The sequence below is a fragment of the Saccostrea cucullata genome, unplaced genomic scaffold, assembly GCF_032062105.1.
Source record: "Saccostrea cucullata isolate Sc308-1 unplaced genomic scaffold, CSIRO_AGI_Scuc_v1 ctg270, whole genome shotgun sequence".
Classification (NCBI taxonomy): Eukaryota; Metazoa; Mollusca; class Bivalvia; order Ostreida; family Ostreidae; genus Saccostrea; species Saccostrea cuccullata.
The window spans coordinates 1-24697 of NW_026932876.1; the positions used below are offsets into that span (position 1 = coordinate 1).

Consider the following 24697-nt stretch of genomic DNA (forward strand, 5'->3'; position numbering starts at 1 on the left):
GAATCAGCAATGTGTATGTTATTGCCATCATTCTTTCTTAGGTTTGCAATATCATGAGATTATATCGGCCAGGTGAAAAAAGAATTTAATTTAGGAAAGCTACAGAAAAATACATGTACTTATTGTCTGGAGTGCTATTTGCAGTGTTAAAATTCCTGACTTTGTTCTTTAACCCTTTGATATCAAAATAAACAGGGATTTCCTAAGGCCACAATTTTTTGTGAAAGAAAGAAAATGTAGTTTTTGATGCGAACATGTGATTTTCGTTCCAAGAGTGATAATGGAAAGTTATTTCACAGCAAACAATAATATTTTATGAAAATACGGCGGTAATAATCGGTCGGCATTGGTTGCTCACTCCTCCATGGCACCTGATTCCACCTCTGATGTTTTTGAGGTCTGTGTTTTGTTTTATGGACTTTTGAGCTAGAATACTGTTCCTTATTTCCACATATATTTTATGCAAAGGATAATGTGTGACAACGGCCATATTTTGCCACTTTTTTGATTTAAAAATAAAAACACAATTAAAATTGTTATAGTTTGCAGTTATGAACTTTAAAAGTTGCTTGTTTTAAAACCAGCAATAAATTTGATTTAAAGAGTACAGGGAGGCTATAAGAAGGCGTCAAAGTTGAACATCTAACCGAATTTTCTTAATTCTGATGGCAATAATGAAATCATATTTGAGATACTTTTCGCTGATATTAGTGCATGAAATATATAAATTTGGTAGATAGACAAGCTTGTACGCTGTATGTTTTGAAACAAAATGTTTCTTGAAAATGATGAAAATTAAAATGAAAAAATTCGGAAAATGACATTTTGTGCCCTTCCTGTGACCTTTGTTTACTCCAATACTTAGAACTAATGCTCAATTTGAAAGAGCGGTGACAGCAGATTTGAAATGATGAAATATTGAACGCACCTGGAGACACAGATCAGGGGCCAAAAAGGGTTCCAGCCTATCTTGTCTTTCATTCAATGTATCACTGTTGAAAACATTATAAATTGCGTTATTCCATGAGATAAAAAGCCAAAAAAGTTTTCATACCATATTTGAATTTGACTGTTCGTTATCTCCATATCCTTCATTTGAAAAATCTTTGGAACATTATACATATACTGAACATTTACTGTTTTTCACATACTCACCTGCAGAAGGCTTAGACTGATCGCTGATAACACGTAACAAATCTTATCGCTGGGTTTTGTACAAATTTTGGTCGAAACTTTCCCATGATTCAGACAGTAGTATGCACTAGTGTACGTATTCTAGAATAGAATAGATTCTTCTACCTTAAAGTCATGAGGCCATTAATGCTACTGAGTATTTCTGTTCTCTTGTTCTCTCTCTTGTTCTGGGACGTTTTGACTGTATATAGACCGTCCTAACCTCTTCTCTGGAACAACTGAATCAAATCCTGCTGTCCGATTAGATGGCCACTTTCATATTTACCACCCTTTTTCTAGCATTATACGTCCTTCTTCCCCGCCCCTTTAGATACCTCTTGGCTGCCACCCCTTCTCAACCTCGACTGACCCACATCTCAGTTTTGTAACTCTAGATTTATTTTCTCCTTTCAAAATTCTTTAATGGATTTTTCTTAAAATATTCATGGTCTCTGGCAACCAACATCTGTTTTCTTAGTCTACTATCGTTCGAAATTCACATCTTTGGTAAACCCTTTGGCAGTGTTTTTAAAAGTCACGATTGTTAAAAAGCTATGCAAATTGGATTAAAAAAGATGATTTATAAGCGATTTGCATCACGTTTCTACCTTATATGCTACAGACTCGGGAGGAATGCTCACATGCATGATTCCATGGTTCTGTGTAATCATTGGCTGTTGATAATGGAACCGTGTGTGGGAGGTGTGGGGGTATGGGGAAGTCATTATTACTAACACTTATGAAGTTATTATGTAATAGAAAGGAAGACATGTCTGGGAAATTTTTGTCGCATGGTCTGCAGACATTGACTGACACATTTACTGCATGTTCTGAAAAATCATGTCTGACTATTCGTTGACATTTCAAATATATTTCAAATATATAATGCACATAGTTTGAAATGTAGACATTTTAATATAAAAAGTGAAGATAGAGAACAGTGATAGATTAAAAAAACTCATAAGCAATACGTGTAAAGATATACGTATATTATACTATATCTAAAGAGGGCATGAAATACAGACCCCTGGAAATCGCATAGGTGTTCAGGGGACTAGGAGGAGTCAGTATCCCCCTGTTGACCAGTCACATCCGAAGATTCCTTATTTTTCGCGGGTACTTATAATCGCGAATGAGCTCTTCAATGTCAAACCGTGAGAATAATAATTCGCGAATGGACGGTAGTCAAGAGATTTTATATAGATTTTAATACCATAGAAATAAAGGCGAGTTACTTTATTTCTTCTTGCGAAATTACGCGATAATTTATTCCACGCGTATATTTAGGAATCTGTAGTAGTCGCACCCACAGCCGTATTTATTGACCAGGGAAACAGATCAAATTCAGTATAAAAACAGAGCCCTAACAATCACTATAGAGGTATGAAACAAATCAGCAAAATACGGCAGAATGATAGACTATATTTGCTAACAAGGTCAATATAACGACCATAGAATTTACAAAGTACCCACTTTCAACGAGGCTGTTCAACTCCCTACATAGAAAAAACGGTTTTGTTAATAACAGCTGAATGATATTCAATTTCTACCAACTTTTCAATTATTCTTCATTATTTTGGGCTTTCTTCCTGCTATTAAAATTATTTGTTGTACAATGAAATATATGAAGATAATGAACAGTGTTCAAGATCAAAAATCCATAACGCAATACAAAATAGGAGCAAAGCAAATACGGACCTCCAAAACATAAAGGTAGGATTAGGTGCCGTGGAGGTGTGAGCATCCCCTGCCGACCAGTCACACCCGCTGTGTGCTCCTTTTCATGATCGGGAAAATAACTGAAGAATCCGTCGTCAATTCAGTGTATAAATAATGGATTAAGAATAAGTATGAAAAACGTCAGTCAGCATTTGACTCAATGATAAATTGTATTCACTGACAAGGTCATTGTATTGACCATAGAACTTATCAAATAATGACTTTAAACGAGACCGCCGATATTCTTGTTTCCTCAACTTGTTTGTCAATAATTTACTTCGTTTTAGAAATTGTTCATACGTAGAGCATGCTTTTGTGTATCGAATCAACTGAGATATATATACCCCGTATGCAGGTGATGAAGGTATATTGCTGCATAAGTAAGGGAAGTTGACGATAGAATAGTTAGAGTCATCGCGTTTATCATAGATCTTGGTCATTAGATTATCATTAACATCTTTTTCAAGTAAAATATCCAAATATGAATCATATGTGTCAGACTCTGTGGTATTTTTTATCTCAAGCACACCAATATATATGGTATCGACACAGGAATGGAAATTACCATTGCTAATTGACAATACATGTACGTCGTCGATATATCTAAATGTCGAGTTAAAGGCCACAGTGAGTATTTTCTTCTTTTCATGCATAAGATTTTGCATAAATTCTGCTTCATATGAATACAAAAATAGGTCTGCTAATAACAGGGCGCAATTGGTACCCATGGGAATTCCAAAAGATTGTTTGAAGACCTGGTGATTGTCAATCAGGAACTCAAGCATCTTTTTGATGTCAACTCAGGGTGCTTGTGTGTACATTCAGAATGTTTGAAACAAAATAATTTTGCAATTGACCAATGACAAGGTAAGTAAATTCACGGGTTCCATTTTTATTGAAAAAGCAGCTGTCAATGATATTAATAAGCCTTGACTTTAATTTATCGTGGGGAATAGTTATGTATAAAGTTGAAAAGTCGTAAGTTTTTAAGCTGTTGATTTTGTTAAAATCTTATAATTTCAAATGGTCCAAAGTTCCTTGGAATTTTTAAGTATCCACATCTGATTAACACCACTTCTTGAATATATTTTTCACAATACTCTTGAAGTTTCTCCCCCCCCCCCTACTGTTAATATCTTAGTGAGGAGTAAAGAAAGCGGCTTTGTTGAACATTTACTTGAACCCGCTATATAACTTTGTGAGGATTTTTATGAAGCTTCGGAATTTAATATTTATATGGAAGTACAAATTCATTTTGGTCTTTGGTATAAGAAATATATTTAAAACTGACATATGATTTTGAGGAATTTCTTCCTTAGACAGGGAACTATGAGTAAAGGTTGGATTACCACTTGTGGAATTAAATCCAAGTTCTTGTAAAATACAATTTATATAATAAGTATTAATTAATAAGAAATGAAAACATGAAAAAGTGAAACGTTTTAGTAATCAAGTCTTCATAAAGACTAATTTTATGACATTTCATTTGAAAGATAAATAATAGATATATAACCCATTAAAACAACGATAATGTCACCAATGAAAGAACAACGTCTGCTCTCCCTTTGTTCCTTTTACAATCTGCCTATTGAGTTGAAAAACTTGTGATTGTGATATCTGTTCGAGTTTTACTTGTAATCATATTTTATGCACTTTGAAGTCAATAGCTCAATTCAGAAGAGCTTTTTAATCTTTAGGTCTACATAACTTGAATAGCATTCACTTAAGTAATCAGTATACCCCTTTTTGGCTTTAATTTTTCTTTATCAGTACTAATCAGACAAAAAATACCTATATGAACTAGATATGGTTATACCTTTATGCTATAAATAGTTTTTAACACTTCAAAAGTTGTAAAGAGGTTCCTATTTTGTAAAATTTTAAATTCTTTATTAGTTAATTTAAATTTTGAGTCTTAAACTTCGATTCTTGTTTTTCGATTCTTGTATTTTGAAACTCGAATCATGAATATGCGGTATAATTAATATGCATGTTAACATAACGATCTACTGACATGCAACTAAGGTATTTCTTTAAAGTCTGTATGCTAGTAGATAATCATAGCAACATAAATATCTCGCTTGTTGACATGAATGTCTTACATGGTCGACCAAAGTGATCAAAAAATAAAAATTAAATGTTGAAATTAAAAATAAAAAATATTTTACTTCTTTGACATTTTTTTTATTAATCAGAGTTTGTCATTTACGATCATTGAACTAAAGGAACATAGACTTATACATCCAGTGATTAATCTAGTCTAGCTATAGGTTGGAGATTGAATGGAATTCCTGGGGGATATCTTTTTTTCCTGTAGAAAAATAATTGGTTCTGAAATTTCAAAATTAAAACAATCTTCCTTAGGCATATTATTTTGACTGGCTAGCTTTGAAGGCTGAAGTTTTTCTCCGAGAAAGCGGAACTAATTCAAGATGATTGGATTAGTGCGATGTAAATACGATTGGACTCTTACTTCCACTGGAGGCATGATAAACCTCAGCTTCTATTGTACCTTGTGAGATGAATGATATTGATGATAGAAACCATATCGACAATCTAGCACATGCTTAATAAAACACAATTCATTTCATGAACGTTACGTAGTTAACCGCGGGTAATGTCTCTGTTGTTTCCTAGATACACAAAGGAACGCGAGCATGAATCAAAGAATTAAAAAAATCATTGGGAAATAAATGTCTTATATGTGCCACTCTTGCCTTTCTTTTCTTTTATACACCTTCGAATTCTTTTTTCTGGATGCTTAAGTTGAAATGAAGCCTATCGAAAGAGTTCACAGATAATTAGACGTTTAGCCTATTTCAGAGGGAATCTATCTCTGATTTAGTTAATGTCAGAATCAGTTAAACGCCCGAAATGAACAGATTCAGAAAAAAATCGGGCAGGTTATGCGAGATGCTTGTAGTTTGCAAGGAAAGAGAATTATCGCAGTTTTTAGATTTGAGTATATTTCAGAAAAATCATATTGCTGTTGAATTTATTATGTATGTAGTACCTATAAAGTTTCAAAAAATAAAGTCGTTCAACAGTAAAAGAAAAATTTTATTCTTCTGAGATTTCAATATATGCCCAGTTCAATTTTATACTCTTGAAGTGTATCATCATTCGATTTTAATATCTTCAGATATTGCAATTGCATATTCTTCTTCATTTAGACTGGTTAACTACATTGAAATAAAATCGTTAAATAATAAATATTCACAAACTGTCAACAAAAATGTAATCAACATGACATTTCAATAGTTTTCAATGTTTTCTTTTCGGATTTACAATTTCTCTAAGATTTATTTCTTTGATTTCAGAGATTATTAAGCAAGAAGGAACTAATATCCTCAGTTATTTCATAATCTTAAAACTCACAAAGCGGCAAAGCAGGAAAGAATTGCAGTCGTGCGTACTAATATAAGCGATTCATCAAAACATTAAGACTTGATGAAATAACCGAATGCTAGTCACAGACTTCCTAGGAAACAAAGGATAAACGTTTCGGTGATACGGATTATAAGGTGAATAACATGCTCCATAAAGAGTAAGCCATAACTCACTGTATCGTTTCTAAATATCAACAAGCTGTTACTGCTGGAAATAATCCTATCATTATAGTCCGCTCCTGTTCTTTCTTTTTATATATTTAGTTTGAAAATGAAAAAATGTGAAGACAACAAACAGTGATCGATCCAATGAAAAAATCAAACAACACAAATCCGGGAACAAGGCACCAAAAAAGGACTCCGGAAAGCCAAGAGGCGGGGAAAGATTTTCAGGAGAAACAATCAATCCCCACCGACCGGCCACAATCACCGCGAGCCCCCTTTAGTGGGCAACAAATTTATTACAAAAATAAAGATCTAAGAAATTGTATGAAAAATGTCACACAAAATACGTCACCGTGAAAGGTTATATTTGCTCAAAAGGTCATTATAATGTTCATAGAATTTACAAATTGCTGACTTTAAACGAGGTTGTTGAAATCCCTGTAACATCAAATTTTGTGTGAATAGCTTGCGTTGGTTTTAAAAATTGATCATGCTCTGAGCATTCCCTTAAGTAGTTGGGAGATGTAGACACCAAATGCAGGTGATAGCGGAATATTGCTACATAAATAATGGCAAGCAGAAGTCATCTCGTTTGTCAATTTAGTTGTTAGTTAGCCTTTGTCGTCTATAGTCAGTTGAAGGAAATATTAAGCAGACATGCGACATACTTTGTGGTTTCTTTTGCTTTAAGTTTAAGAAATGGGATATATCGAGTCGACGTAACTTCTCTTAGGGAGGACATGATTTAATTTGTTCGGTCTAAAATAAAAAAAAGACAAGTATGAATTTACTCTTTTGACGAAGACTACTAAGTTACTACAGTAAATTAAATAATTTATGGAATTTTTATCTTTGGAAAATATTTAATTTTTTTTTAGTTTTATAGTTAAATATAAAATAAAATCTTTGTTTGGTATTTGTTAATTTATCATGAATCAGTCACTGGGGGGTTTACATTGCACAATTCTTTGCGCATCAAAGTAAAATGAAGCGCATTTACTGTTCTTAAGTAATCTTTTTCACATAATTTTAATGTTTTACAAAATTAAGAAATCGCAGGTTGAAAAATTTACTTACATTTTTATATAACGATTCTACAAATGATAGGAAGATTGACGCCGTATTTTTTGACAAAATGATAAACTAAAGATCTTTAAGAAGTGGAAATAAAAATTTTATAAAGAAAAAAAGTATCTAAATATGCTTTTGAAATTTAAAACATAGAAATTTGAGAATTTCTCAATCATTTTCTTATTTTTGAATAGATCCTTAAGTTGTTATCTGTCATATGTAGTACTCCGTAAAAAGAGGGAAATAAAATTCGCTAATTTTTGACATTTTCCGATATCCACTCCTGAAACAAGACGGTAGAAATTTTATGTTTCTTTCATATAATGTACAATACATAATAATATTACTTATCATATATCATAACTTGAGCAAAAAGTTTATTATAGTATTTGTATAATTTGCTCTAAAGGGCGAAAAATTGGCACTTACCGATATATCCTCTATAGTAAATATTCTTGTATTTTGAGACGGTCCCTTAAAATTCTTGGACGGTAGATTTTACCCAAACTTGGCATGTGCACTGAAGTCAATGTTAGTTATAAAACTAATGAGTATATCAAAAGATTGAGGGGCAATATGAAAACCGTCTATTTTTCTGTATATAGCAATCCAGAAAATGAGAAAATAATTACATGATCAGTACGTCCTGGTCCTTACGGACAAAGCAGGTAACAATATTGTCTTCGTTTGTAAGGCTCAATATATAAATTGTATTTTAGAAGAACTTAGATTTCTACAAGTGATAATTCAATATACTCATATTTCCCTTTCCAAGTAAGACATTCGTCAAAATCATATGTCAGTTTTGAACATTTTCCCAAACATCATAAATGAATTTGAATTACCATATCTTTGTTGGATTCCGAAACTTAATAAAAATCTTTAGATTTAAAGATACATAGCGAGTTCAAGTAAATGTTCAACCAACCATATTTCTTTACTCCTCACAAAGATATTAACAGTAGTGAAGGAAAAACTTCCAAAGTACTGTGCAACAATATATTCGAGAAGTGGTGTAAATCAGATGTGGATGCTTGTAAATTCCAAGGAACTTTTGGAAAATTTGAAATCACAAGATTTTACCAATATCAACAGCTTAAAAACTTACGACTTTTCAACTTAGCACACAATCATTCTCCAAAATAACTTAAAGTCCAGGCTTTTTGATATCACCGACAGATGCTTTTTCAATAAAAATGGAACTCTAGAATTTACTTACCTTGTCATTGGCCATTTGTAATATTATATTTTGCTTCAAATATTCTGATTGTACACATAAGAACTCTGAAGTTGACATCAAAAAGATGCTCGACAATATATGTGGTTTTTGGAGACCAGGACTTCCAACAATCTATTGGAATTCCCATGGGTACCAATAGCGCAGTGATATTAGAAGACCTCCTACTTTGTTTTCATTTGAAGCAGAATTCGTCCAAAATTTAACTTGCGAAAAGAAGAAAACGGCCTTCAACTTGACATTTAGATATATCGACTACGTATTTTCAATTAGCAATGGTTATTTTCATTCTGATATCGATACAATATATCCCGGTGAGTTTGAGATGAAAGATATCACAGAGTCTGACAATTATGTTTCATATTTGGATATTTTACTTGAAAAAGACGTCAATGGTAATCTAACCACCAAGCTTTATGATAAACGGGATCACTTTAACTTTTCAATCGTCAACTTCCCTTACTTATGCAGAAATATACCTACATCACCTGCATACGGAGTTTATATCTCTCAGTTGATTCGATAAGCAAGAGCATGTTACGTATAAATACGTACAATTTCAAAACGAGGTAAATTATTAACAAACAAGTTAATGAAACAAGAATATCAGCAGTCTCTTTTAAAGTCATCATTTCGTAAGTTCTATGGTCGATACAATGACCTTGTCAGAAAATACAATTTATCATTGAGTCAATGAGCTGACTGACGTTTTTTATACTAATTATTAGTCCATTATTTAAACGCTGAATTGAGGATGGATTTTTCGTTATTTTCCGATCATGACAAGGAGCACACGGCGGGTGTGACCGGTTGGCTTGGTATGCTCACTTCTCCTTGGAACCCGATTCCACCGCTGATTTTTTGGAGGTCAGTGTTTGCTCCACTCCTGTTTGTAATGTTTAATGGACTTTTGAGTTTGTATACTGGTTGTTTTCTCAATATATTTCATTTATCTATTGTAGTTTGCACACAATAAAACCCTTGTCCGCTCCTTTAAGTATGTGATTGCAAGGTAGCCAGAGTCAAGAATAACTAGAAGTAACGTGTGCACTGACCTCACTAAAGCCCGCCTCCCATATAATTATAATGGCAAAGTCCATGTTTTGCTCTGGGATACCCGAAATAAGTGCCAGATAAAAAGTAAAATAGGAGATGCACAATGGCATTATGTAATAAAGAATCTGTGAAAGTATCTATATTTTATTCGGAAGTTTAGGAGTACTTGCGGATAAGAGATGGGTACCCTGCAATATTATAGAAAGAATGAAATTGTCCATGTTTTGCTTTAGGCAACCCAAATAGAAATTAAATTATTTTTGTGCGCATTTGTAAATCTTGTAACATAATATAATTACAAGGTAAATATAAGGTGGAGATAACGAACAGTTTGATGGCCACTCAAACATTTAAGGAAAAGTTTACATGTAACCTAAACTAGTATTTATCCCTAGATGCAGTACTTTATAAATACATGATTGGTCAAGTTACTGCCTCAAAATCTTTTCTTTGTCACTCATTCAGGAAAATATAAAATGTTATCATCCATGTAAGTTTAATGAAAATAAGAATTAGATCTACTGGGAAATAAATTTACTTGATCACTCATCCGAAAAATTGGTGCTTACAGAATCCGATACCTAATCCTTAACTGCAACCTTAGCATCATAATGCCGTAACAGAATTTACGGAGTTTTCATGATAAAATTTCATAAGGACCTACATTGTACCCTTATATGCCACTGATGAGTAAAGGAACATGGGATCCAAATTCTGTAATCATTCATTTTGAATACTTTCAACATTCCCAACAACAAAAATGACTCCATATGAGTAAAAAATTCACGAGAGGAAAATTAAACAACAATCAGACAAACAAACAAACACCTGCATACGGAGTTTATATCACTCAGTTGATTCGATACGGAAGAGCATGGTTTACGTATGAACAAAATCTAATACGAGGTAAGTTATTTACAAAGAAATTGATGAAGCAAGAATATCAGCAGTCTCGTTTAAAGTCATCATTTCGTAAATTATATGGTCGATACAATGACCTTGTCAGCAAATACAATTTATCATTGAGTCAAATGCTAACTGACATTTTTCAAACTGATTGTTAGATCATTGTTTGCAAACTGGGTTGTTGAGGTATTTTCCCTTTTTTCCCCCCGATCATGACAAGAAGCACACGGCGGGAGTGACTGGTCGGCAAAGGATGTTCACTCCTCAATGGCACCTGACCCCAACTCTAATTTAATTGAAGGTCCGTGTTAGTTGCACTCCTATTTTGTAATATTTAATGGACTTTTGAGCTCGAATACTGTTCGTTATCTCCACATACTCCATATTTAAGTTATATGGCATACCATTTGCTAAGTTCATTTAATTCTTCTTGTAAATGAAGGAATTCCACTGTAATGTGAAGGTATAACATTTGAAGAACACTTACTTTCTAAAGATCACCTTGGAACCCGGAGGTCAAAATTGTAATTAAAAAACGTATAGTATTTCACATCTACTGTACAGTATACAAGGAATCGCCGATCATTATACATGCAATTAGGAGTATATCCATCACATCACTGTATATTAAGTCCTAATCATGTTTTTAAAAAACTGACAGATAATTGACAGAGATGTATTGGAACATAATCACAACACCATTATAGTATAGTGTTGATTTTTTTGTACCTTTGATGTCACCACACTCTTTATATCGAGAGGTCGTCAATATCAAAGTTGAAACATCTAAGCAACATTCTCATGGTGGAAATGTAAGCTCTTGGAAATAATTATATCTCAAGCAACTAGTATCAAATGAGTATAGTTGGCTTTATTGTATGTCATTCTCATCTCTTCTTCAGTAAAGCACTTCTTGTCTTACATTTTAATAAGTAAAGGACCAAACTGAGTGTACATTCTAATATGCAGATATGATTATTGATTGTTAATGATTTCGTCTCTATCTGCTAAAGCGTATACATAAATATACAGCGCCTGCTTAGTGAGAACCAATGGAGATCACGGATTTGAGCATTGATTGTATGTAACAGAGGCTGTTGTTTTCAGCAAACGGAGTTTTTCTGAGTATCCTCAGCTAAGTCGGCGGGCTTAGGTTTGAATTTTATTTTGACAAGTAAAGAGAAAGTTAATAACACATTTGGATATTCTTATCACAATAATACTCTCTAGAATGAATTGATTTTTATCTGGAATTGGACAATTTGGGTGGTCTAAGGTGAAATACAGATGAGTTCTGAAACAGATCTAGATTTGGATTCTTCAATTCGTTTTAATCAAAGTTTTCCCTTTGTTGACGTTTATACAACTGCTCCAAATGATGGAATTTTATTCATGAAATTTTCTTGTCAAAATGCTTTCGAGGACATTCAAAATAACACTTCTTGCAAAAACCAGACAGCGGAAGTGTTACCGATGGATTTGGTCTTCACGGACGAAAACATGGTTACCATTGTGGCGTACACGTGCATGTTTATTGTGGCGGCCTGTGGTAACCTTACCGTTTTTATCACGTTGTTTAGGAATCGTAACATCAAGTCTCGTGTAAATCAGTTCATTTTTCATTTGTCCATTGCCGATCTGGTGGTGACGTTTATAATGCTTCCTCTTGAGATTATTTGGAACATCACAGTGGCCTGGAAGGCGGGGGACCCTGCCTGTAGAATTCTCATGTTTTTCCGAATTCTTGGATTGTACCTGTCGTCTTTCATACTTGTTACCATAAGCTTAGATAGATATTTTGCCATTGTTCACCCATTGAGTTTAAACGACGCCGATAAGAGGGGACGAATCATGCTTATTTTGGCGTGGTGTTTTAGTATTGTAGCCAGCATTCCACAGGTAAGTCATAATACAAACATGCAATAATAATACAACTTAATTAATTTGGTTCAGTGATACTAACATGTAGGAACACCTCATTTTTTAAATAATTATTTAACTTTTTGCATGTTTTTATAGTATATATTAATAGACAGTTTATCTTGATTTAGCATTTAGTTTAAACATTTGAAAAATATAAAACTTAAAACGAGTATTTTGTATATGCAAAGTTTTTGCATCTCTCTCTCTCTATCTCTCTTTGCTGTCAGAGATAGTCAAAAATAAAAATATATATATATAATTGTAAAAATTTGGCTTACACTGTCGATGTGATATTTTTGACACCTCACTGAATTTTCAGTAAAGGTTGCTTCTAGGTAGATAGTAGATATAGCGGTGTCCACAAATCGGATATTTTTATATAAATGCTCTTACTATTTGAATAATTTGATATTATTAAATCAATTTGTAAAAGTACATCAAATATTTGTTATTTATTTGTCAAGTAAAAAGGTGAAGTATTCCTTTTCAAAGCAGAAAGCATACCCTGTTTTTATATGGTTTATAGTATATACATGTATAAATATATATGTATTCGTAAATTGTTTCAAATATGGTCATTTCTCAAAAATAAAAATTTAAGTATTTATGTACTACTAATGTTACAAAAAGTTATATTCATGGAATGACAGTTTATCAAGAACGCGCACATTTCAGATACTACACCATTGGATTTAGCATCGGAATGAGCATGATGACTTTTGAATTAGAATACCTTTAGATAATTTACAATGATCACGATCTCAATATTAGAGGTATAATTTTAGTTGCTAGCGCTCAATGTGATAATATAAGTCATTTTACAGTGACACCTTTGAATCGTAAATTTACTGAATACATACAGATGCATTTAGCCAAAGGTGTTATTTTTTTTCCCGTAATGAATTATTCAAATGAAAAAATATTTTTATATCAATAATTTTTTTGAATCATTTACTTTAAAAATAATCTTAAAATGTACTTATAATATTTTTATTTAGATGTACTGTCATATTTCACAAGTATTTTTTTTTTTACTGTTTCTCGTTCAATTAAAAATGTTCTGTAAAATTTGTCTCACCATTTGGAATATGATCATTTATTTGAAAAAAAAAATCATAGATTGAATTGTGAAAACAACATCACCATAACATACAATCAAAGGTCAAATCATAAAAAAAAATCCAGAGCGCTTACAAGAGATTGACCGGATTGACCGGTTGACAGAGAAAGCTTACTCCTCCAATGCACCTGATCCCACCCCCTGTTGTTTTCAGGGGCACGTGTTTGCTTTCCGTCGGTTTGTTTTGTTTTCATTGAATTTTTTACTTTATCATTGTTTTTACCTTTTCATTTTATATAAATATTTTTTTTTAGAGAATATTACTTTTTATTTATGATATTATAGGTTTACATTTTAAACATAAACATAGAATGTTGAAAAACGTAACACATCCTGGCAATCCGAGTGCTGAACCCCTGTCTTGTATGTTATTCCCACACGATTTGCAATTTTAACCCAATGAGTACACATTGACCGATTAATACACAAGCTAAGTATACAGAATTTATCTATATATGACTGAGCCTTCTCTCTCTTGGCTTTCCTATTTCATACCAGTAAAAGAATACATTAAACTTACTGTAACCGTTTATTTATTTCTTTTTTTGTTTTGAGTAGCCCTGCGCATGCATTTAACTGTAATTTTCGTCACACTCCGAAAATGATAATGAAATAATCATTATTTTTAAATTACAAACAACTTCTCTATTAGACCAATTTACGCATGGTGTTTTGATACAATGACATACATGTTAACATCAGAAGTTGTTTAATGTTTACCTTTTTAATGATGAAAGCATCAAACTGGCTTAAGGCTATTCTCTGCATGATTTACACTTCATCATTGATTGCTATTGTAAAAGTGTGTTAATTCTAATTGAATTAATTATAGAATAACAATTCATTTGATGCTTTTGAGGATTTTTTTTTTTCAAGTTCATTGTTCATATCATCATCCACATATCAATCCCACTACATGTTACTAAACGAAACCGAATCTTTATTTGATGGCAATTTGACTTTTTCCAATAAAATCAATTTGAAAATAAAAAACAACTCCTTTTTTTTTTGAAAGAATTTCTTTTAACCCTCTTACTGCCAGAACTGTGTCTAATATGTGCAGTTGATACGCCAGAACTTTTGCTTACATGTACAAGTATCAGAATGCATTGAATATTCTTTAATGAAAAGCAACATCCTAAAGATAATTTTTGATTGTAATGATTTTACAAATAACGAACACAGGGACATTTCAATTCTGATTTAATTAATGACGTCAGCTCCTTTGCTAGTATTACGTCACAGTAAAAAAAAAATTCGCGTAATTTGGCAAAGATTCATAATCGTAAAAGAATATGAAAAATATAAACGTCTTTAACAATAAACAGATTGTTTTTTTTGTTTTGTTTTACGCTGTTTAAAATTACTACTCATAAATATTCGGAAAAGAGAATGAGTACTATTAATTAAAAGTATTTTAATTATAAATTCAACACTATTTTATTGAATTTTGCTAAGGAAACAAATAAGCCCCCCGTCTTCGCTTACAGAAAAGAGGTTTTAAGACAAAATATTGAAATAAATGCACGTTTTCTTTACAATCAATACTTTCTGGAATACAAAAGATATTAAGATAACTCCTACGTTTATTACCACTACTTTTTTATGTTTAAATTATTAAGATTGAATTCTTAAACTCAAAGAAACATCCAAAAACAAACAAAACTAAAAAAAAAAGAAAAGAAAAAAACACGAGAAATGCTTTATTAAGTTATTTACATTGATTCTCGTTTTTGCTGAAATACGAATTCAAAATTAGCACATTTTTTACGATTTCAAGTGCAGAAAATCAAGAAAATATCATACATGTATGTGACAAGTAATTTCAAAACTAGAGTGTTCCAAGGAACGCCATGAAGTTGTGTGTTGCCTGCTTTTAGCTTCATTAAAGATGAAAGTAAATCTAAGAGTGGTCAGTTTTTTAATTGCTCTTGTATGTATAGTTCATGCAAAAAAGAAAAAAAAATATCTACGGATTGTAAAATGGGGGGGGGGGGGGGTAAGTGAAGGAGAGAAAACAAGATGCGTTTGTGAAACACTATGCGCCCGGCGGCAACAAAGTCCTAACAACAATTTTTAGCAAATAGGTCACAGTCAGGGTCACACGATCATTAATTGTCCTTTGTGTCATTTAATTGAAAGCACTTAATTAATGGAATATGCATACCAAATATAAAGTCTGTCTCCTATGGTTCAAAAGTTATGGCGAAAGTTCGAAAAAGCTATTTTTAGCATATAGGTTACAGTCAAGGTTAAAGAGTCATTGACCTTGGTGTCAATTTAAAGTGTTTAATTAGTGGAGTATGCATACCAAATATGAAGTCTCTGTCTCTCACGGTTCAAAAGTTATGGCGAAGGTTAAATTTGACAACAGACAGACAAAAACATACAATCAGACAGACAGGACAAAAACAATATACGCCCCGAATAAATTCGGGCGCATAAAAATTTCAAACCTGCAAAAACCTCGACAAGCAAAAAAAAAAAGGGGGGGGGGGAATGCATGTGCCCATTGCCCAAACATGAAAATATTATTTCGGCGGGGAAGGGGGTAGGATCGAACTTCTTACAGCACCATTTTTTAATAAACACTTTTTTGACCCAAAGTAGAACGTACATGTTGAAAGAGGGGGAAGGGCGCTTAACTTAAGCCACCCCTATCCCCCCTCCCGGTTCCGACGCCTATGTTATGAATAATTATTTATCAATTAATTAAAACGCAATTTAAAGAATCCAAAAGAGACTTTATTTCGCAAAGTAAGTCAAAGGTCAAGTGGACTTTAATGCTGATATATTTTAAAACAGTTTTATGACAAACAGTGCACATGTTAAATACAAGTAGCATAGACTTAATTTTTAAATGTAAAAAATACACTGTACATCGGCACTGTCAACCATTTCAGAAAGTAGGTCAAAGGTCTAGTTCAAAGAAGCTATGTATGTGCAAAATATGAAATCCATATACATCTTATAGTTCTCGAGATACTAGTATAAAGTGTGACAGACGGACAAACAGACAGACGCCGGGTAAAGTGATCCCTAAGTGTTGCTCTACAGGCGACACAAAAAGTATTAAACATGAAGCAGATTTAGCCGAAAAGCAAGGGAAGGGGGCTATATAAGCAAACGACACACACAGACACAAACGCTTGTTACAAATGCTTGAAAAGGGGGAGTAATAGGTAATCATGTAATAACATTTACAAAGTCAAAGTTTTCTTTTGGTTTGTGAATGAAACCTAATTCAAAGTACTTTAATACTTCAGTAACATTTTAGCATTACATGTACATTAACCTGAATAAAACTAAAGAAGTTCTAAACGCCAATGAATTTTTATTTTTGGAACATTCTGTTTATTTGGGAAATTGTTCCAGCTGCATATAGAGTTCATCTATGTTATGGCCGTAGGAACCGGAAGGGGAGGCTTAAGGGACAGTATCCCCCACCCCCCAACCCCAATTTTGTCGATATGTATTAAACCGTGTAATTAAACATAGTAAGTATATGCTCACTTTATGCTTGTGCTCCCTCAGTGAAAACATAAATATTGTCTGTAGCATAACTTCATAGCTTGATTCTTGTAAGTAGTGTCTATTTGATAGTGAAAATATTGCCCCCCCCCCCAAAAAAAACTTTCATTGCTTTCTATAGATTTTAAATGAAATGCTCAGCAATATTGAAATTTAAAAAAGGCAACAAAAACTTTTAAGGATTAAAAAAAATAAAATTCATTACTGTATGTCCCTTCTCATGCCATGATAGGAAAATAGATTTATTATCTATATAGACATGTGGTTTACGATGGACCTTTTAGAAATCTACATGATTGTCAAAATTCGCTAATCCAATTATTCTGTTCAAAATTGCTTGCAGATTTTCAGCAGGATATTATTTAAAACGAAATCCCAAGGCACTTTAAAAAAAATACTGTACAAAATTTCGGGGACATATGGAATTAAAGAAACACACAGCTAACGCGTATTTACAGGTGTGAATAAGTATAACTTATATAGCTGAAAATTTTAATCTCTATAATCAAATTTTAATTTACTTGCATGAAGTGTTTAAAAATATTAAATATACAGGTTGGTTGTATATGTTTATTTCAGTGGTATAACTGGGCAAAGATAATGTGGATGCTTTTCTGACTCAAGCAAAGGGGTCTGGAGCAGCATTAACACCCCAAAGCGGGGGGGGGGGGGGGGGTCAACAGAAATTGACAATATTTAGGAGTGTTTGATTGAGTCCCAGAGTGTACAGTGTGTGGATAATGTAAAATCTTGAATTTATATTTGAATATACTGAAACAAATATATTAAAATACATTTTCTCTTTTTTCCCTTTTTGGGGGGTGATAATATGAATGCTTTGCCATACACGCTTGCAAATAGTAGCTAATCCATAGTGACTGTATTGTTTTATAATGGAGCTAAAGAAATCAGAAGCGCCACACAGAAACGGATTCACCTACATGTATATGGTCGGTGCGGCAAAATCTTTTACTCTTTTTCTTCATGATAATCAATAATTTATTGAAGATGAACATCTAAACATAAACTTTTTGTCTCTCTTTTTTTTTAAATCGATGTCCATAGGTAATAAGATCCACCTGTAGTACTCCTGAGTGGGTTTTTCTACTATTCGATCCATCTTTTTTAAATTTTTGCATCCAACGCAAGGTGTTAGAGTAGATTTTTTTTTTTTTTTACAAAATATACATGAATGTTCTCTGATTTTTTCCTAATCAGATAAATATTCATAATCTAATTTTCCTGTTCTGGCCTACAGCAATAAGCGATCCTAGACTTCAATTCAAAATTTCAGTCAGTCACGAAACGCGTTCTCTATTACTAAGTTCTAGTATATTTATGAAACTTACCTTTGAAAAATAAATTTCTAGGGGGATGGGGTATGTTGAAGTATGATTTTCTTGAGTCAGATTGTTTATTTTAATACCCTCACAGGAAAAAATATATATTTCTAAGGGGCAGTTTTTTTTAAATTTAATTTTCATCTTCTTTTTCTTATAGAAAACTTCTCATAATTCTTATAAGTGGAGAAGGGATTATTAATCACATACATGCAAAATTTTCAAAGGCAAAGTGTTTCATTCCAAATTCTTACCCCCCCCCCTCCCCGGGGATCAAATTTTCAGCCCCTCAATAACACAAAAGGGAAACATTCTAAATTTTATTAGTATTTCTATGGGGGAAAAAGACACTTCTAGTATTCTGATCATACTTTGCAAATAATGATACTTTTTTTTTATTGCTAACAAAGATAAATTTTGTCTTCTCTTGAAATATAGTATGATATATTTACGAAGTCATAATCATATTTCTCGCTAATATTCATTTTAATTTTTAATAACATTGTAGTTCTCAAAGTGAATCTATAGTTATTAAATAAGAAAGAGAGTTCAATAGTTGTTTTATTCATTATCTTTATAACTTGTCAAGTCCTTGAATAGCCCATTACCTACTGTGACGTTTTTGACGTCATCAATGCGAGTTTGACGTCGTCAACGTATCTACAGTTGTAGCCTACTTCTTATTATGCCCACGGACAAGATACAATTTTTATAATTTGAAGCAAACAAATGCTTAAGAATAAATACGTAATTAATGAACTTAAATCTTGAATACATCAAAACTTAATAAATAAAATAGTTTTGATGGGACATATATGACCCCTGTGGCAGCCAGTGGGTAGAGCCCATATATGACCCCTCTGGCAGTAAGAGGGTTAAAAGATAAAAAAAATGCGAGCTTATCATTTATTGTCTATATCATCTTGCTAGTTTATGATTGTTCGCACGAATGAGATATATATATTGAAGAAATCGCCGTCCGTATTCCGGCGTGTGTTCTTCATTTTATTCTCTAATTCCTAATAAAGTTGTCACGGGAAGGTATATTGTATAGAACTTTTTATCTTTATGAGCTCATAAAAATAAAAAGATTTTTACTCTTCAAATAAGAAAATCACTTGAATTTTAATATTGTTATTTCAAAGAACTACACACTGTTTCAAATGGTTTGATGCCCTTGAAAATGATCTATACTGCTGTCGTGTTCTAAATTTTGAATTTATCGGGTGGAAGAAGGATATGGAGATAACGAACAGTATTCAATTTCAAGGTCCATAAAACAATACAAAATAAGAGCAGAGCAAACACGGACCCCCGAAACATCAGAGGTGGGATCAGGTGCCATGGAGGATTGAGCATCCCCTGCTGACCGGATCACACCCGCCGCGTGGAAGTAAATATAAAATTTAGAACATGACTAGATTTTTTATTTACTCCCATCCGGTAAATTCAAAATTTAGAACATGACACTGCTGCTACCAATATATATATATATATATATATATATATATATATATATATATATATATATATATATATATATATATATATATATATACTTAAATAAATAAAAACAGAATGCTGCAGTCCAAATTAAATAAAATCTTTACTGTTAGCGCTTTCAGCCATGTTGGCTCCTCAGACAGTTATAAAAAATTCAAAACGTTGTCAATAGCGTTGCTGATGACGTCGTGAAAATTTAAGTCATTATGACGTCACAATGTAGTTCGTGGTAGCATCTAGTACACAAAGATTAAGCAATCTACTAGATATAATCTTAAAACCACTGTGTACCAAAGTGACCAGTTATGTGCGTGATGATATGGATTTCCTCAACTATATTCCACAAACAGTACCAAGAGAAACATTACTTGTTAGTTTTGATGTTACCAGCTTGTACACTAATATTACGCATGAGTTAGGAATTGAAGCGATCAAATATTGGTTGGATAAGTATCCGGAAGAAATCGACCATAGATTCCCCGCAAACTTCATTTTAGAAGGACTTAGAATTGTACTAGAGAATAATAATTTTCTGTTTGATGATGAAAATTATCTACAAATCAAAGGTACTGCCATGGGCACCAAAGTCGCCCCTACATATGCCTGTTTAGTAATGGGATTTTTAGAAGAAAAACTTTACAACATTTTGCCGGAAACATTTGATCTAGAATTTACGCAGTACATTAAAGAGAACTGGAAAAGGTACTTGGATGATTGCTTCATCTTTTGGACAAAGAGTGAAGAGGATCTTACAAAATTCCATTCGGTCATTAATGAGTTACACGATTCAATTAATTTCACAAGTGACATGAATCGTAACTCGCTTCCTTTCCTTGATATACTTTTAATAAAAAACGGAGAGGATATTTCTACAGACCTATTCTGTAAAGAAACAGATACCCAACAATATTTGGACTTTCGCTCTTGCCATCCGTCACATACAAAAAGGAACATTCCATACAATATGGCGAGACGTATTTGTACAATCGTGACCGATTCTTCTCTACGCTTGAAAAGACTTCAAGAACTAAAACAACACCTGACGCGACAAAATTACCCAATGAACCTTATTGAGGACGGAATCAACCGGGCAAAAGACATACCTTTAACCCAATTACGAAATATTCGCCATCCAGAGGAAAACAACGAAAAGAATATTCCATTTGTGATAACTCACAACCCCCGTAACCACAATATTCTCAATTCAGCAAAGCGATTTTTTCCAATATTAGAACAATCTGAAAACATGAAAAATCTTCTGGACAAATCATCAATTATTAACAGCAGGAGACAAGCACCAAACCTGAAGAGGATATTAATCAAAGCAAAATTTTCCTCTAGCAACCAGAGTGTCGTCAGAAAGTGTAGTGACCCCCGATGTGGAACGTGTGATTTCATTCAGGAAGGCGAACAAATTACACTTAAAAACGGGAAAGTTTTAAAACCTAATACTAGCATGAATTGTAAATCTTCAAATTTGATTTATTGTGCAATATGCCCAACCTGTGGCGAATATTATATAGGGCAGACAAATCAGCTTAACGCACGAGTGAGGGTACACAAGCAACATATACGGGACGAAACTGTCAGATGCACCCCTTGTTCAGAACATTTCGCCGAATGTGGTAAAGGGAAATTTAAGATTTTCCCGTTCTACAAAATGTGGACATCGGATGAAATCGCCCGTGTTACCAAAGAGGACTATTTTATAAGACTTTTTAAACCAAAACTGAATTGCAAATGAGATTATGTATAATTCACAAAATTTATTTTATTTCTATGCTTTAATTATACATTCTTTAACTGCGTTGAAAAAGTTCATGTAGCCGCTACCACGAACTACATTGTGACGTCATAATGACTTAAATTTTCACGACGTCATTAGCAACGTTATTGACAACGTTTTGAATTTTTTATAACTGTCTGAAGAGCCAACATGGCTGAAAGCGCTAACAGTAAAGATTTTATTTAATTTGGACTGCAGCATTCTGTTTTTATTTATTTAAGTATTTTTTACTGTACCAAGAATTTAACTTATCAACGTATATATATATATATATATATATATATATATATATATATATATATATATATATATATATATATATATATATATATATATATATATATATATAATAAAGGAAGTTCAGATGTTTAAACTTATCTTTTTGAAATTAAGATTGGATAAATTATACACCGAATTTCAGTTGTCAACGATATATAATAGTTTCATGGTTGTGTTTTATTTTTTTTCTTATGGTTATAACTTATGTAACGTAACTAACGACAACAAATTCAAACGCAGACACAGTGTAATAAACTAAACTTTACAGTCATAAAATCTTCTGCGGAGCCGTCGGAATGGCAGAACAGAAATAAAGTCATCAGTTACACTAGTAAGATAGGCCGCTTTTGCAATATCCCAAGGACCCTCGATATGCTTTTCACAGTTCTTATTCGGAATTTGGTTCATCAAGTAGTCATTCCAATTTTCTTGAAAATGCCATCATGTCATCAAATAAGGGTTAATTTGTTACATCAAAAGAGGAATCAGCCCTGATCCATGCACTGCAACATCAGATTTCAAAGTAAAATGAAAATAAGCTGTTGCGCATGATTTTAACTTGTAGGAACATTCTTATCAGCAAGTTCTTTATGGCAATTGTTTTAATACATCTGACATCTCTCATTGTTGTAATTGCCACCAAATACGACTTATTGAATGTGATTTCGTGTTTGTTTCCCCTTTTATGGCACCGTGGACGTTTAAAAGTGATTAGCTTCTGTTCAGAGTCGATTCCAATGAGGCATCCTGCTTACCAATACCATTTTCTCTCAGATTACGCGACCTTCTATTTTATTTCCTAATATACAATTCCAGATTTTCTTTCCGTACAAATTTTATTCAATACTATAAAGCTGACAATATTTTTTTAAATTTTATTTGTATTGGTGAGGGGATTAAGTGTTTGCTTATATTTTTTTTCAGCGAAAAAAACAAACTTGAATTTCATTTAAAAAAATAAACAAAAATTTTGTGCATACATGTGTCTGTTTTTTAGTTTTGTTCTGTGCATGTTTTTTACTCAAAAAGTAACCATTATGTAAAACAATAAATTTTTAAACATCGGAGTTTAGTATCTCCTTATCAGAATGCGTTGAAAACAGCACTGGACTCTTCTGTATGTGTGGATCGTTCTCTACCAGGCTTTCAGGGCAGTGCACAATTAACCTGTCCAGGTGTGGACATTCTAGCAATTATTTGTTTTTCAAGTGATTGAAAACATAAACAGATGCGTTCCAGCCTTTCAAATAGCTTGACAATGATTTAAAGATACATGTAATATAATTATACTGGTCGATTTTTTCTTTAATTTGTGACTTGTTTTATTCGTCTGCCGACAAAAGTTTAAACAGAATCTCATTTTTTTTAACTATACCTCCTACTTATGCTTGTTTATTTACATGATCGGACTTTTTTCTGTATGCTTTTTGCTATTTTGAAAATTTCAAAAGTATTTTTATTCTTCGCCTTAACCCCAGGTCCATGCAAGAAGACATTTCAGCAAATTAAGGATACCCGATGTTAAAAATCAATGTCAAAATTCGAACAGTAATAGGTTTTCCTGGCAATACTGTATGTTTAACCCTTACTAATAATCCATAGCGACACGTACATCAAAGCCGTTGAATCAAAGAAAATCCCCGCATATGGAAATCGGGCATGTATTATTATCTCCTACAAGTAGATTGTTTATATAACGAATATGTTTTGGTGTAAGAGGAGGGAATTTTAAAAACAAAATATTGAGATATGAAACAGTGAGTAAATCTGACACACGTTCGAGTCACTTGTCATAAATCTCGGTAATTGTTTTTTTTTTTTTTTTTTTTTTTTTTTTTTTTAAGGTAAAAAAAAATAATTTTTTTTTATATGACTGATCAGATTGAACAGATTGTTGATGATGAGTATAAGGAGAGGGCAAACTATCGATACGTCATAATAGGCATAACTACTACCAGAGGTGATAAACAAAGGCCTTACAATAATGATTGGCATAAAACACTACGGCCAAACACGATTCAATACCGGTAATAGGTTATTTTTTCTAACAAGGTCATTAACGAATATAGCATTTACAAAATGCTGACATCAATCGAGGTTGTTTACATCCCCCTGAAATTATGTTATCCATGAGTAGCTTGCCTCGGTTTAAAAAGGAATTATCACACTCGGAACGTGCTCGTTAGTAGCGAATTTGCAGGTCATAACGAAAAATTACTACAGGAAAAAGGTGGAGATAATGAACAGTATTCAAGCTCAAAAGTCCGTTAAACATTGCAAAATAGGAGCGGAGCAAAAACCGACCAAACCATCAGAGTGGGATCAGGTGCCATGGAGGAGTGAGCATCCTCTGCCAACCCGGTCTTGAAAGTTCACGAGACTTGTTATGTTGTTAATTGACTTGTTATCATCGACCTGCTGGATTTGCTGGATATGATATGTACTGGGATACTGTGTTTTCCCGAGTTAGCATGCTTTTACAACTAAGTACATGATCTT

The 24697-nt window shown here is 32.8% G+C and overlaps 1 protein-coding gene across 2 annotated transcripts in view; it reads left to right on the forward strand.

The window, feature by feature from the left end:
* The first annotated feature begins 11876 nt into the window (after positions 1-11876).
* The window catches only part of LOC134236382 (adipokinetic hormone/corazonin-related peptide receptor variant I-like), a 49544-nt gene continuing 36723 nt past the window's right edge, over positions 11877-24697 (forward strand). For both annotated transcript variants that reach the window (XM_062718544.1, XM_062718545.1), the window contains exon 1: positions 11877-12615. In XM_062718544.1, coding sequence (XP_062574528.1) covers positions 12004-12615 — 612 coding nt within the window. In that variant the 5' untranslated portion in view covers positions 11877-12003. The remainder of the gene's footprint in view (positions 12616-24697) is intronic.